This window comes from Poecile atricapillus, chromosome Z, assembly GCF_030490865.1.
Source record: "Poecile atricapillus isolate bPoeAtr1 chromosome Z, bPoeAtr1.hap1, whole genome shotgun sequence".
NCBI lineage: Eukaryota > Metazoa > Chordata > Aves > Passeriformes > Paridae > Poecile > Poecile atricapillus.
The window spans coordinates 122,794,477-122,810,949 of NC_081289.1; the positions used below are offsets into that span (position 1 = coordinate 122,794,477).

At 42.1% G+C, this 16,473-nt stretch overlaps 1 protein-coding gene across 5 annotated transcripts in view; it reads right to left on the reverse strand.

Moving 5' to 3' along the window:
* LHFPL2 (LHFPL tetraspan subfamily member 2) overlaps nucleotides 1-16,473 on the reverse strand; it is a 121,861-nt gene that overhangs the window by 4,484 nt on the left and 100,904 nt on the right. For 4 of the 5 annotated variants that reach the window (XM_058864772.1, XM_058864771.1, XM_058864773.1 and 1 more), the window contains one exon: nucleotides 13,428-14,200. In XM_058864772.1, coding sequence (XP_058720755.1) covers nucleotides 13,428-13,857 — 430 coding nt within the window. In that variant the 5' untranslated portion in view covers nucleotides 13,858-14,200. Of the gene's footprint in view, nucleotides 1-13,427; nucleotides 14,201-14,395; nucleotides 14,415-16,473 lie in introns of those variants that run through there. The other variant, XM_058864775.1, reaches the window with a different exon arrangement.

Sequence of the window (16,473 nt, forward strand, 5' to 3'; positions counted from 1 at the left end):
ACACCAAAGGCAGCACATCTAGGAATGGTTATTATGGTCACCAATACTAGTAATTTACCAGGATTAGGAGAAAACTGCCATCTCGTCCGTCCATCTTTCCTTTACTGATTGTTCCCTAGCATATGCCATGCAGTCTTTTAACTAAACTCAAAGCTACCCTGTCATTTATATTGTAAAAAGTTTATTTTTTATAATAATTGCTTAGTTCCTTATTTAAGTCTCTGTACTCCTCCTACATCCTTTGCTCTAACACATTATTGCTGCAAATACAGTGTGTAAAATTTTCAAGCATGTCCACCTACTGCTTATGCTTGCAGATCTTAAAAACGTAGTAATACTTGCATCCACTTTTGATTTTATATTTAGCTAGTCCTTATTCAGCTTTATTTAGCCATTCACCATAAACATGTTTGGCTTTTTTCTTCTGGATTTTGTCTACATTGATTTTCTTGCCTGGAAAAAAACCAAAAGACGAAAAGCAGACAAACAAACATCCCCCCAACAAACCAAACCAAAAAACAAAAACAAAACAAAAACAAATTTAAAATGTCCATCAAAACAAACAAACAAAAAAGCCCAAGAAAAAAAAACCAAAAAAACAACAACAAAAAAAACCCCTTACACTTCTACTTTTTTTTGGCACATTAGGACATGGCAGAAAAATAATACTGCCAGTTCACTAAGCTGCTCTCATAACAGAGGGATTCTGGAGTCAGCCTCAAACAAACAGAACCAAGTACCCACAGCCAGTGCATACATAACCCTGGGATCTTCCAAGCAGGCAACTAAACACTTAAGAAGGAAAGCACTTTCCTAGTGATGGCAGGGGCAAAATCCTCAACTCCCCGTATTTCTAAACAGCCCACACACTCTGGTGTGCCTCAGGCTGGAAGTGAAAAGCTCAGACTAGTTGTTTTGCCATGTATTCACAGGTTATCTCTCATATTCACAGGTTTCTCTCTGAAGACCATCTAAGCAGTGAAGGGCTTCATTAAGGAAATTGAAAGTCTCATTAGTGTCCCTGCACATGTGTCTTTGCACAAAGAAAGGGGATTTAATCAAAATGTCTAATATGCTAGTGGCTACAGTGCTTTCTTATGGGCAGTAAAAAAAAAATCATAATGAATTAAGCACATACCTCCCTCCAACAAGAAATGTAGGAAGGAGCTAAACATAAGAAAGTACAGATCACAGTATCAAAATCTGCTTTCTGTTTACCTTAAAAATTTACTTAAAAGAACTGGAAAATTATGAAAACCAGTTTTTGTTTAAATACAACTAGTTTATCCAGAAAAGGAATATAGCCTTCCAGATCCCATAAATGTTTCTCATTAACTTTTCCTGTACTTTAGAGCCCTTTATTAACCTGCTAGCCTGATGAAAACAGGCTAAAAGTGCTGTCACCTTCTAGAAGTAGGCTAAAAGTTGTGCACAAAAAACAGTATTTTTTTTTCTTTCCTGTAAACAAGAGATTAGAAAGAACAAGTTTAAAGAATTGTTTACATCTTCTTCCATTCTGTTAGACTAGCACTTAGACTTCTCTGCAGTTATGTTAGGGTTCCTTAATAGTTTGTTCAAAGAAATTCAGCCAGATGCAAGAAATTTTCCTCCCCAACAGTGAAAAGGTGGGTCTTAGCTAGTAAGCAGTTTACACAAAATGCAAAAAGCATCATCCAACTGTCTAAAATTAATGTCTGTGAATGCCAGACATTTCACAAAAGAAAGTCCTTCCTCCAGCATTTTTCTAATGATGACACAACACCATGGGCATGAATGACCTAAATGTCATTACTCTTTGGGGCGGCAAAATCCATTAGTGAGTGATATCTGTTCTCTGTGGAGGGATTTCATCACTGCTTACATTCAAGAACCAATGACAAATTTTATGTAGTGTTTCCTGGCTGGTTGGCCAAATACATTAAGTATAACGTATTGCTTTATCTTGGACAGACCTGGATAAGCTGTGCATTCATCCTGCTGAGCCCTGCAGCCATTTCAGACTAAACACCAGCAGCTCCTTCTCCTCTATTCATCACTAGTTTCCTGTTCCGCAACCGGTATGACCACACTATGTATCTTTCTGACTGCACATTGGTATGGACCAGTTGCTGCTTCCTCTAATGATCACAAGCCCTTTGGCTGGTAAAAATCACCATCACTGAATCAAGGAGCTGGATCTGAAATGTCAGTGTAGCTGCTGCCAAGATGGAAGTTTTTTAAGTTTACCACACCATCACTCACAAACCTAGAGAGCCTCTGTTTAACAGCAAACCTGGCTTATGGCTGAGTATCACAAGCAGGACCAAGAAGACATATCCATCACTTTTTATCAAAACTAGAGCAGTGAGCAACTCCTGAGAGTGACTGGTTCATGGAATGTATGCCCCAAGCTGAAAAGCCATTACCCAAAACTCAGGCACTCAAAAGGCACAGGACTGCTGCCAAATGTAGGCATCAGGACTTTACTGACTTAGACCTTTTTTTTCAAAAGTACAGAAAATTCCTGAATATATAGATCTAATAAATACTATAGAAGGTCATAATTTGATAAACTTCACAGATGAAAAAATCTGGAGGAAAGCCTTAACTATGGATTTGAATACAGTCAGAGTTTGTACATGATTTCAGACAGCTAACTGTGTAACTCCCATGCTGGATCAGCATAATAAAACAAAAAAAAAATTAAAAAGTACTATTTTCACTACCAAACCTCCTTTCTACTACTCCATTTCAGTGCAGACAGAAAGCATCTCATGAGCCTCTTAGGACTATATCTAATTTTTATCACAATTTCTTATTTCATGAATAACTGGTTCCTGCTTGACAGGAAAAGTAGATAAAGATTATTCCATTAAGTCAATTCAGAATACCCTCAGCAGAAAGGCACTCCTTTGGTTCATGCTAACACCATAGTGGAGAGGCATGGGCCCCTCATCACATATTCAGCTCAAAGCTTCAATATCTAGAGCAATGGCTAAGCTGTGCAGGGTCCCTTCCTGACTCTCCTGATATTTTTATATATAAAAAGGAGTGCTCAATTGAAGAGGAGCCTTGCTTCCTGCTACCCAGTATCTCAGAAGAGACAGTCATCTCAATAACTCTACAGCTTGAACAAGACTGGCAGATGATGCTCCACCACCCACTAATAGTGCAATCCATTGCCTGAATTTCCTGAAATAGAAGACAGCAAACCAAAGCACCTAACTGTTCAACCACTGCAGCCAGACACCCCTCAAAAAGAACCACCCCCTCTCCTCCTGGGAACACAGATGCAATGGGACAAGGAAGAAAAAACTACCTTCTGCTGATAGTTTGCCTTGAGAAATACCTAGCACGAGAACAGCAAATATTAGAGTGGGGTTTTTTTCTTAAAAAATTCAGTTTTTGTTTGTCCCTGTATCTTTGAAGAGAAGCCAATACTCAAGAGAAATAATAGAGAATAAAATTTGACTGCTCTGTCTGAACAAGTTTTCTACCATGAACCTTTTCAGTTCTTCATGCTGCTGTACAAGAAATGATTATTAATTCACAGCCATCCTACCTGTGGAATTAGTGCTGTTTGTCCACCCTGCTGGGAGAAACAAATCCACTCTGAAAACATTACAAGGTTATTTCCCACTGTGCTCCTCTGCAGGCTCACAGAGCTCATGCTTGCATTGTTCTAGATTTAACCCCCTCTCTGGGCACAGCTGCACTGCTGAAACTGCATCTTCTGCTGTACACATATTGCTGTTTGTACTTTTTTAGCGACACAATCATACTTCTTGAAATCAGTATGACAATTTTTCAAAATTTACTTTTTGTTAGTTGTTGTCAGTTGTCAGTTACCTTTCCTCTTAGGAATTCTCTAAAAGAGGTTTGAAAGAACATCACACAATGTTGCAAGATGCCTGGGTATGACAACAGAAAACTATTCAAATTACTTTTCTACCCAGAGACCTCAGCTAAAACTCTTTGGTGTAAGTTCTGTCAGCAGAGAACATTTTTACATCTTTCACTGAAGGCATTTAGGCCACATAACCTTTTATTATCAGGCCCTAATTACTTGCTTTCAAAAAGATGCCTTTATGAGATTTAGATTTCAATACTAGATTGCCATGTATCTCCTGATTACAACAGTCTATTAAACATCAGGCATTCTTTACTTAAATGGTGTAAAAGCAACTCCTTTCTCCTAACACACCAAAGCAAAACCTTACAGTACACTGAGAACATCAATATCGACACAGCAGACGCTTTTGCTATAGAAGACTTTTTGTACTTGTGCACCAAGAACTTTTAAAGGCCTGCAGCTGCAGCAAGGCTTCTCCTGGTTTTCATATACTGCAGCAATGCTGCCAGGTCAACACTGTGGAAAACCAACAGATCAGCCTCTCATCATGGGCATTTTTATGTCACATTATGAGCTGGGGTCAGATCTGAGGAAAACCTCTTTTGTTCCCTGGAAGGAACCTTTGAGACAGGGGGTAGGGCAGAGGCTTGTTTAGCCAAATGAAGGTATGCTATTTAGTTTTGACAGTCTCCTGTGCTGCTGCTGTTGTGCCATATTAAACAGAGCATATACTAACAAAGCCACTTTCATTGCAAAGCCTGAAACTATCTACTCATTTCCTAGAAAAATAGTAAAAAAAGCTTTTAAATACTGCTGAAGAAGCAGGAAATTAAGCAGCTGTGATCAATGAGGTGGCACTGCAATAGGCTCCTATGGAGCAGCACAACTGAGCTGCAACATTTTAAGAGAGGAAAAGGGGTAAAAGGGTAAAAGCAGGGAGGGACTAGCTTTGCAGTGCAGTGCAGGTGGGCTGCATCCCCAGTGGCACTGATCCTGATTGTTTTCATCTTCTGCAAAACCACAGGAGATTAAGAATCAGTCCATGGACACTGCATCAGCCAGGCACGCTGCCTTTATTGCTATTGCTCACATTTCCACATGTGCCGCCTCAGCCACCTGAACCATTTCATGGGTTAAATATCTGTACAAATGCACTAGTGTAGCTTAAGACAAGGAGGCTTTCCCACATGCAAATTTTTCCTGACAAACCTAGCAGGGATGTTACCAGGTTACCACTCGTGCACTTTTGATCACTTTGCCCGCTGACAGATGAAGGGACAGCCTCCTACTTGGCAGCTGCACAACAGACACCTTCAGCCTGTGAAATGACTCAGTAATACCATTTTAATCAGATGAGAGTTCAAGGTTCAGGCCTGCTGACATGGTGCTTCTAGCACTGGCTATAGGAAAAGCACAAGATACTGAATGGAGCACTGCCTGCAGTACCCACAGCACAGGGCCACAGACCTGCCTCTGCAGTTACTCTTCACCCCCCTGGATGGCTGCCAGACCCACCAAATGCAAGCAGCTGACCAGAGGCAAGTAGGTCTTTGTCCAGAAAGAAAGGGGAGACTTTGCATGCCCTAGTGCCTTGGAAATGGCTTCTGGCCCACTTGTAAACACTGCATAAGAAACAAAAGAAAAATTCACAGCATTATGAAGATCAATGCTTTAAAAAGCCTGCCTGGACACCACAGTTGGTGCCGGCTAACACAAGCAGATGTGTTTTGGGGTAAGTTAGCTGTTGAATGGGGGAGGGTTGCCAGCAGGCAGTGCAGTGAGGCAAGTGCACACCTTCATACTTTCAATGAGTGCAGATGATTGCGCACATATATAGATTTCAGTGTACTGAAATCAGGGATACTCTAAGATGGGGCAGGAGAATTAGCAGTTTAATCCTACAACCAGGTGATGGCTCAAAACCCATATGGATTTTTTTTCCCTTTAAAATTGTCTCAGGGCATGCACTTACCAGAAGAAAAAATATTTCCCTAACCACTGCCTTCCCCAAGCTGAGGAAGTGGATAAGGTCCCTACTGTCATGTTTCTTTTCCCATGCTAAAATTTCCTATGCAAATCAGAGATATTTATACATTACCAAACCTATGCAAACATCTATTGGCACTAGTGTAGTTGCAGTCTGGAAGCAGAGGTAGAAATACAGTGCAGGGGACTACTGGTGGGACACTCAACCATTATGTTTTACTACCCCCAAAAAAAGCCACAAAATAACTGTTCATTAGCTCAAAGTGAGGAATTTGGGGGTTGTTTATTATATTGGTATAATCTTAGTGCTTAGACTTCTCTGAAGTGAAGCCTGAGCCTGCAGACTGCTGTTTTATTTAAGAGAAGATAAATTCACCATTAGTTTTTAATAATTTTTATGTGTGTGGTGAGAGTGCCCATTAGTTGGGAGGAAAGAAAATGTGTAGACTCAAAGTAAAATCAGTCCCAAGCCCTGAAATGACACTGGGGCCTCTTTGCTAGCTGTCAGCCGTGTAAACTCACCACACTCTGGGGGCTCCCATGTGATGGCTGTCAACCCAACAATTAAGTCAAGATAAAGCAACTTGCAGGGCAGAAGCCAAATGTTTACAGGTTTCAGCAGAACAGGGGTAAACAAAGACTCTCCACTCATCGGGCCATTGCTCAGGCACCTCTCATATTTTACCTTAAAACCCAGTAAGGCACTGTGTATTTTTAATCTAGGACAAGGCAATAAAAGGCTCAGTCAATGCTCCTAAATGAGAAATTCAGTTGTGGGAGGTAAATTCAGGAGATTCTTGAATCAGGGAAGGAAAGGCCATGTCAAATATTCTGTTCATTAGAGAAGCAGAGATGAAGACTGAGTCTATTTCCTACCATTCACCATAACCTTTTCCACTGCTGTTCCACCAGTGAATGCCATTGCCTCCAATTACTCAAGCTGGATTAGCAGAAAGGGAATGAAATACGACTATAGCTCAGTAAAGGAGGCCAAAACAACTACCTCCCTGAGCTTAAACAGAGGTAAAAGGGCTGCAGGTCACCTTTTCATGGCCTTACATTTCCTCAATACTGATCCCATAGTACAAGCAACAAGTTTGGGGGTAGGGGAGAGGAGCTGCAGAGGAACTAGGACTCAGCCTGAAGGAAAAGGCAAACAGAGATGCAGGAAGGGGAAAATTTCCTGTGGCTTCATGAGATATGCAGCAGCAGAGTGCAGGGCATCTGTACTGGGTAAGAAAGCACAACTCAAATCCACTTATTTCCTCACCACCACATAAGGAACACCAAAGACAGGAGCTAAGCAAAAGCTAGCCTTCTTTCTTAAAAGAGCTCCTTTCTTCTTTTTCTTGTGCTTGAGTGAGAACACAGCATTTGGTAAATTTAAATATTTTCCTTGTGTTTCCATTCCACATACAAATAGCAGCATCTGTCTTGGCTCTGAGGCCTAGAACCAAAAATCTGACAGAAACAGAGCCCTTGTGCCCTTCTGATATCCCCATGGCCTCTTGGTATCACCAGCACTCTTTCCCACATCACCAGGGCAGGGGTGTAAAGAAGCGCTCAGCATTTCACCTATGCTGGTAGACCTCAGTGTGCATATGCGCCATGGTAAAATGTTTCTCAGTGGGTAGCATGGGAGTCTCTTTCACACTAAGTGCTGTTTGTTGGAAGAGACTTACGCTTGCCAAGGTAATCAACTGCCAAACTTGATCAATGAAAACCTAAAATTTTTGTTTATTTTTCTATTCATTTTAATCTGCTGTGTGTCTCCTTCTTTTCAAGTACCCACCTTGATAGTGCAGGAGATGAGTCAACCACCGAATCTAACAAAACACTGAAATCTTCATTTTATTTCTTTGAAGTTACTAATGGTCTCCCTCAGGCTCAATAGCAATTTAGCACTTGAACTCAGTTTTCCTTCCCTGGCATATTCCAAGACAGCAGTCCCCTTTGCTTGAACTTTCAGCAGCCAAGTGTGTATTAGATATCATGCTGGCATTGGGCCATATAGGTTACAGGAAGCACTATACCGCAGACAGCAAAAGCAGTTCAGACTGTCAGGATTTCCAAGAGAAATCCCTCTCCCCTCCCTTTTTTCTTTCTTCCCACCCCAAGAATTCAGAATTCTGGCATCCAAAAAGAAAAACTCTTAGCTGAATCCAAAGAGGAAATATGCTTTCTGAAAAATGCATGCTCTGCGTTTTAGAAAGACAAACAAGAAGCTTCCTTGCCTTCAAGGGCAAAACCACTCTTGCTCTGCTCTCCTACTGCTTGGGCTCCCTGGCTGTGCAACAGCTTCTGTTGCCTGCAGGCAACATCAGCTTACAAGGTGCTTTCTTCCTTATTCATCAGTTTGTCTCTTTCTCAGACAAAATAATGCCTTTGTACAATGTGATGCCACTTATAAACAAATATGCTAAACATTGCTGCACCTACTGTAACCTTTTCTGTTATGGTCTGAATATGAAAGAGCTCTAAAAGCCTCACGGCCCTTCTACCACAGCTTGTGTCTCCTGCTTTTTCTCCCCTCTATGATGAAAGGCCTGGCTGACTTCCCACTTCCTCCCCAGCTTCCTCCTCCACAACTCCCACCGGCCTCATTAACTTCCAGCAGCCAGGAGTCTGCAGTCACAGGGCTGCACACACCATGAGCCCACCCTGTGTGGCTGGATCCTACTTCTCCCACCCCCACAAGCAGCTCCAGATCCTCATCCCCTTCAGATGATTCCTATCACACTCTGCTCAGGCCATCTTCCTAATCCCAAAATGAAAACGATGCCAAGTAAGTATAACAGGCTGAACAATTTCTCAGCTCAAGAGATGTAAAACAAACTCCTTCAGCAGCAAAGTCAGAATGTTACACACACAGCTGGTTTGAAATGGAATTTCAAACAGAATTTCTCTTCATTTTAGAAAGCTGCAGAGAAGTTTCCTAGGATTTGAGGGTAAAGTTGTACTCCTGGAACTGAACAATTGCCAAGGTACCGCAGCAGCTTCTGATGGAGGAACCCTCCAAGATACCAAGAAGGGAAAAGGAGAAGACATGCACGGTCACAGAGAGAAATCATGAAAAGGTGAGAAGAAAGAATGCAGAAGAGCTCTTGAGATACCTGAGAAGAGAAAGTGCTGTGGAAGAGGTATCATTGCTTGGGACTGAACAGGGCAACTGGCAGGGAAAAAACAAACAGCTCAGGCCTTGGAAGAGAAGCTGAGTCATTCATCAGCAATGCTGGAGGAGAAACTGCTGGGGTGAGAGAGATCCAAAGCTGCAGCATCTGGGCCCAAGCAGACACACTTCAACTCAGCATCCAAGGGATTAGTGCTCTCTGACCTGCCTGCAGCAGCCTTTGAAAACACCTCTGAAAACAGAGAAACGTCTGGCTTTCCTGACTGGACATCTACCTGTTAAATATGCAACTGCCACTGGGACAGCCAGCTAAGGCACACGACAGCAAAATGCAGCCATGCATTCACCTGAATGAACCAGAGACACTCCTCGGTGTGCACCTGTGACACAGCTGGTCTTCTGACTGATTGCAACCCAATTTTTACATGCTTTTTTTCTGCATGCTTCTGTCAAGCCCCATTAGAGCTAGGAAACAGCAGGCTGTGAGCAGAGGAAGAGATGAGGAGGGGGGTGACCGATGAGAGGCCTCCCAGATGAAGCCATCAACACCCTGGAAAGATTTTAGAGAAGAGAAACTATTTTTATCCTCTTTTGGTAAATGTTCCTGGCAAGGCAGCCCTGCTCCAGCACAGCAAAAGAGCAGTAAAAGAAACTGAACTCCCAAACCCCTTAGCCTTCCTGACATGTCAGCTCCATTTCCCCACTGCTCTCCACAAAGCTTTTGCAGGCACATGATTTTGAGTTCCCCACAAAAAAACAGGGGCTTGCTCAAGTTCTGTGGTTGATATAATACTGGTGCAGCTAATTTAGTTTCCTCCCCCTGGTGTGCAGTCTGGGTGCTGCTGGTGCACTGTAGCCCAGCTGCAAGTCAGGCAGACACTGGCTGTGGGGAAGGGGTTGTGTCTGCCCAGCCATGTCAGAGGCCAAAAAAGGAAGCCAAGTTGTTGATTATGAACTTCATAAAGGAAACGATCAGAGATGAAAGCCAAACTTGGTTTAGGCTCTATTCTAAGCTCTCCCCACCTTCCTTTGAGGCTAGGTTATGTTTATATTGTATTACTTAGCAACAAAGTCAAGTACACAAGCCCAAATAAGACTTGTAAACACATATGCAACTACACTAGACTTATTGAGGTATGTCAGTACAGGATCACCGATTATTTACTTCCTATAGCTACATGATTACTGTGAAAATTTACTTTGAATTGATTCTCATCAGTTAGCATGTACAAATATGCTTCCTCCGCCAGCCTCTGCATTTCAAGTGATTCACAGACTAAAAGTAGAATACTTTCCCTAAAAACACATACAAATGAAAGACTGTCTGGTCTTCTTGCTACTGGATATTAATTATCTATTCAATTGCATGTGTCCATTCTCTGCACTCTCTAAAGCAGAGAAAAGGTGCTTATCCAGATGAAACAATCCTCAAACATCTCTAAAACCAGGGCTATTGATTACTGTTTCTACAGCTGCAGAATGAAATGCACTGCAGTCTGAAAGTAAAGTGGTAGAAGTTCTTGCTCTATAACAAAGGAATTACAGGAGTTTAAACAAGACCCATATTTTCTTCCTTTATGGCCTCATACTCCTCATTTTCTGCCACAAAAATAATAATAAAAAAAAAAAATTCTTAAGGTCCCGATATGTGTATGTCTTCCTCCTGTTGATCTGAATGCACATTTGTTCAAGGGCCATAACAGAAGAGATGTTGCTTTCTGTTCTGTAATTTCACCGTAGGCATCATCCACAACCAATCTTGCTTGACTGGAAAGATGTATCCGGTGTCTGTTATTGTTTTGTCATGATGAATTCCAGGAATAAATTAGGTTGTTGTATGTTTTTAATTATATTAAATCTCTGCTGCAAAGATACAGAGATTTTAAATGAGATTAAGTCTGCAAGATCCTGAGTTCCTGTAGATGACTCTACCATGTGTGCATCTCATTTTTGAAAAGGAGATGTTTGAAATACTTGCAAATATTGTACTGATATAGGCTGATTTACAAAATAATTTTTTTGAATTCTTCTTGTACACTTATTAAAAACATAATAGTTCATATTAGAAAGAATGATGCTATGCTTAAAATTATTAAGGCAGGGTTATAACTTGTTTTCTGGTCAGGGCATTAGTGTATCTATCATAATCCCTGTTTGAATTAGCCATGCTGACAACTGTCCCTCTTGAGCAACTTTCTTAAGCATTATTCAAAAATCAGAAACTGAGAAAGTTTAAATTAGCAGCCGTCATTAGTCATAAGGAAAATAACAGCAACTAAGTAAGCAGATGCTGTAATACTACTGGCACAAAAGTAGCAGTGGACCCAATAAAGTTAATCTTGAGAAAATGAGCTGTGAGCCACAAGATGCCTGTCTGTAAATACCAGCAGGTCTACTTCTCACAGCAACATTTCAGTAAAGTGACCTTTCTTTTACCCAGTTTTATGCTGTCTCATTTATCTGAATTGTAAAAAGTGAAGTGCTTGTATGCTCAGTACAGCTCAATGAGTGATCTATGCCCTAACACATAAGAAATGCTTTGTCAACTGTACTGTTCAATGTTTTAGGCTACAAGTCCTATTATGGGTACAGCTGGATTGAAAATAAAATATAAAACTGTCTTAGCATGCATTTTCTCACAAATGCATGGTTTCCAGAACGCTATTCTAAGATACAAGTACCTTCTACCTGCTAAGCCTGGGTGATAGACTAGGTACTTTGGGATGGTATCAGAGTTTAAATAAAGTTATATTTTCAAAAGACCCAAATCTGACACGCCAAAGATCTATTTATGCTTCTAAGTAATCTGTCCTGTACAAATACCCCTCCAAAAGAAAACAAGTAATAATTGCAACTCCTGGAAAAATAGTCATGGACTATTTCTGAAGTATGGAGTAAGAAAGCAAGAAACTAACAACTTTCCCTGGCTTAATCTGCACTGCCAAGCTGCTTCCTTGTCACACTGCGTCTGGCAAATTCTGTACACCAGGAGTGACTACAGCAAAAACTTTCATGTTCATCTAAAGGACCTAATATGCTAATTGTATGCCATCAGATGAGTAAAAGCATCTTTAGCCAATCTAGGGATATAATTCTGCTCCAGAAGCACAACCCTTACATTGTGGGTGACGTGAAGTAAGTGTTATGTTTCTACACTGAAGATGAATGAAGTAGCCAAGGGTGAGAGCCACTGTGGTAGTGCTTCAGGAGCCAGCTCCAGCAGTCCCTGGCATGGAACACTGGCTCTGAGGGGTTGCAGCAGGCAGTAAAGTCAGTTTTCACCTACTTCCCCACATGTCTTTAGAATTAGATTATGTTAGGTCTCAACTAAGCAAATGAAACCATCCATCTTCAGATAAATATCTATCATTACATCTCCTGTTTAGGTACAGCCATCACAGACATGTTTGGCCACCTTAGAGGAGGTGAGAAGGGGGAAAGCTGGATTCACATTTCAAGCAAAACAAGTTAAAACCTAATTTTTGTTGTGATTGAATAATTATGTGAATTGAAAACATCTGCTTAAGAGCCCCACCGAGACAGAAAGAGGAGGTGGCTCTGCTCAAATCCTCCCCCCTCACAGGTCTCTGAGGGCTACCAGAAGCAGGGCAGAAGACCACTCTCCTCCTCCAGATGAACATGCACACACACAGAGCACAAAAGATGAAAACCTGTGTATGAGACATGTTTTCCCCATGCCTCGGTGGCAAGTACAGAAAAATGAATACTTCTCTAACTAAGGCTGTCCAACCAGGGTTGGTTTACTAACAGTCATTTAATCTCTGTAAAATCTATGGGTTTAAGCAGAAACACCAAATCTCTAGAACAAATTCATCTTTTCACGCAAAGCACAGCTGATCCCTGAACAGTAAAAAGACAAGCTCCCTGGGCTGTGTAACTGCAGCTGAACAATAAGCTGGCTAAAGGAAAGGTTTATCTCAAGGTATCACTTATCAAGCTCACAGCTTTGAAGGAGGCTGCTTAGCATGAAATGCTGGAGGAACTGGGTGTGCGACTACAACCAGTTCTTAGCCCTGGGGTGGTATTTACTCACACTGCAGTCATGAAGCCTTTGAGACATCAAGGGAACTGCCTTCAGTCTATGGAAAAATTATTAAAGTAGGAAGAGGGAGATAGACTGCCTTAATATGAGTATTAACTTTGTTCTCTGCTGGTAGCAAAGGAGAGTAGTTTTTGTAACTAAAAGAAATTCAAACAGAGGGAAAAAAATGAACAGCAAACAAAAGCAATACTGGTCAGTTCATTTTGGCACACATCAGGCTGCAATTCCACTGCCAATGTCAATGTATTACATGCTGTGTAGCTATAAATTTCAGTTATGTTTGAATAAACACCAGCATATAGAATCGCTTTGGGTCTGCCTAATGCAGTCTGTCTGCAGACAGGCCAGAATTGCTGTGTTTCTTCATCTGAATTACCCCAAAATTAAAACTTTAGTTGATCTCAAAGTGCACGTACCTGCAATCCCTTGTAGCAGCCCACAGACGTTAAAAATGCTTTTCTTCATAATGCTCTGCACACACATAGTAAAGACAGACACAAATGCCACGGTGCAGAGAATCATGATTCCCATGGCTAGGAAAATAGCGGTTGCCTGCCAGAACCCACTGGCAATCTCACTGAAGTTTTCAGCGTAAGGACCACAAAGTGTGTCTCGTCTAGAGAACTGCATGTGGGAGATCCTGGTGCAGCGCCCGTAGATGCCCAGCGTTGGTCGGTAGGGCTCCTGCGATCCCCCCGTTCTGTTGTCCACCTCCTCGGAGCTTGAAGGCTTTGCCTTGCCAATCAGCCAGTCTGCACTCATGAAGGCAATGAGCTCTGCAAAAGCCACCACGATACTCAGGAGAGTCCATAGCATCGACCGACATGTTACAATGACATGACACATATTGATGTCCAGTGCTTGTGATCAGTGCAGCACACTTAAAATCCAGACACAAGGGAGAAAAAATTAAATTAAAAAGGGAAAAAGAAAATCACTGTGGCTGCTCTGCCTACTTTCTTGACTCTCTCACAAAGGCCAAGATGAAGCTTCTCAGGAGAAAAAGTGAACAGCCTCAAGTTTTGCAAGCAGTACAATCATTTGCTCTCTCTGCTTAGTTCCTCCTTTTTTCTTTCCCAGATGCTGAGCTCTGAAGTATGCTTTTCTTTCTTAATATTCATACTGGCACATGACACTGAAGGCTGGTGGGGGAGGCTACGAGGACTGCCCACTGTTTGACATCACACACCTACAAGAAAAGAGAAAACACATCAGCAGTGAGAAAAAAAGTCATTTCCACCCCCACAACAGACCAAGATCTGGCGCAGATTCACATCAACATACAAAGCTCTAACAAGGGGTGGTCAAACAGAGCCTGCTGGAAACCTCCCTGTTTTGTTGCAGGGGAGTAATTAATCTCTCCCCCAATGCTGCTAATACTTACAATATCTGCTGTGCCCTATCCCATGGTGGGTGTTTGTCAAACACTTTGCAAGCAAAGGTCCTAGTAACACCCAGCGGTCCCACCCACTCCTACCACCACACCCCCATCATCTTCTTATGGTCCAAATTACCAAGGGTGCTGGCAGTCACCCAGCAAAATGTTTGGACACGTTTAAGCAGTTTCACAGATGTGCAGCTCCTGCCTTCACTTTGGGGAGGCAGCACAGCCCGCCTTCGGGACAGAGGCTGAACACAACTCCACATGCCACGGGCACCTAGGTGCAAGGGGCAAGAATGGAACCTTGCTCCAACCTTCTGGGTTTCTGCTGACGGCAGCTGAGCCAACCCCGCCCCAAGAAGAGGTGAACAAGATTACAGTTGCAGACAGCTCACCCTGTGATGTGGTGACCCCTTTGAAGCCTGGATTTTGCAAGGAGTGGTGCCTTCCTGGGCTTGGGATTGAGGTTTGCACCAGTGTTTCAGGAAAACAATCTGCCTGCAGGTGTGTCACACACCTCATCTTAAACTGCTGCCAGCACTGGTAGACTCTATTGACTTATGCCATTGTAAAGAGGAATCTGTGCAAAAGAGCCTCAGTCACTACCAAGGGGCCAAAAGGCCCAGTCAGAGGGGTTGCCAGTCAGCCTTGAGCTTCCTCACTCCCCTCAATTCCCCTCTTCCACAGCCCTGTGTATGCTGTGACTGCAGGAAAATGTTCCCCAGGGCCTTCCCCAAGCCATTACACTGCCTTTCAGCAGTGGCTGATGACATTCCCAGAGTTACACTTATCTTAGTACAAGAGGCAGAGATCACTACACTTCCAACTCATATCCAAATAGCGGCCTCAAAATAACAAACAGGTCATTCCACATGCCTCTGCTCTTGAACTGAAACAGTGCTGCCTGAAAGCACGGGTGGGAGCAGGAAATGCCCTCATGTTACCTCCCCCATGATGAGAACATAGCACTTCCAAGTTTTCCTCACCAAATCCCAAATACTGACATTGAACTGGAGGCAAGAGAGAAGAACCAGATCTGGACCTCCCTGCTGTGCTGCTGCAGTCAACAGATGCCTGAAAAACAGGCATCCCCAGTATTTTTTTTAGGTTTGTCATGGGGTTGGTATTCAGTTTCTTAGGAGTTCTAAGTTGGGTAGTTAAATATTAGTCCCACTGAACGCAAAATCAGACACATGAAAACTGAAACAGACACATGCAACTTCACACATTCAAAATTTCATCCAGAAATTTCTACTCCCCCTGTACTAGTTGTAGTGAATCATCTAGATCTGCAGATTCCTTTGGTATAAAAGGCTTAAAGTTGATGTGCCAACAACAGAATTTGTCTCCTGTAGCTCAGTGTTATGACATTGCCTTAAAAAAGGGCTTTTAGACATAGTGAGAGAACAGTTCCACTAATTTTCCATTTTGGGGGTGTGGAGAGAGCATTAAGCTTTCAAGCAACCTTACATACTAATGACTTGAATACACCCTTTGTAATAACAGAGAGCTGAAGCATCAGCCTGCCAAAGAAAGTTAATTCGCTCAGCAATTCCACTTGAAATAATGATTGGAATGTAGGAAATGTCCACTACAAACCTATCTTCTTCTGACGTCATCTGCGTGAATAATGAGAATGTAACTGAAAATGCCTTTATTTTTTTAAAAGATGCTCCAAAGAGCTCTAAATCCTGTATTTTTCTGCAAGAACTGCACCCATATGAATTCCTCATCATTGTATTCCCAGGATTTTCAGTGAGGTGGAAGGTACATAAGAGCTGAACACCCATAATGGCTGTTACTGTTGACTCTGTACTGCTGGATATAAAACACCGTTTATTGAACACAGGTAGAAACAAAGTTCATATTTACTTAGGTAGGTGGAAATTCTAGATGAACACTGGCAGCCATAAAAATATGTCACTGATAACAAATACAGGATGCCATACTAGAAGGAAAGACCAGATCATGGGGTTCTTTCCCAACTGAAATGTAAGCACAATAAATTGCAGCAAAATTTTAAGACAGTATCTCCAGAAAAGTCACTGCATGAGCAAAATAGCCTGTCTGAAGCTGACCTG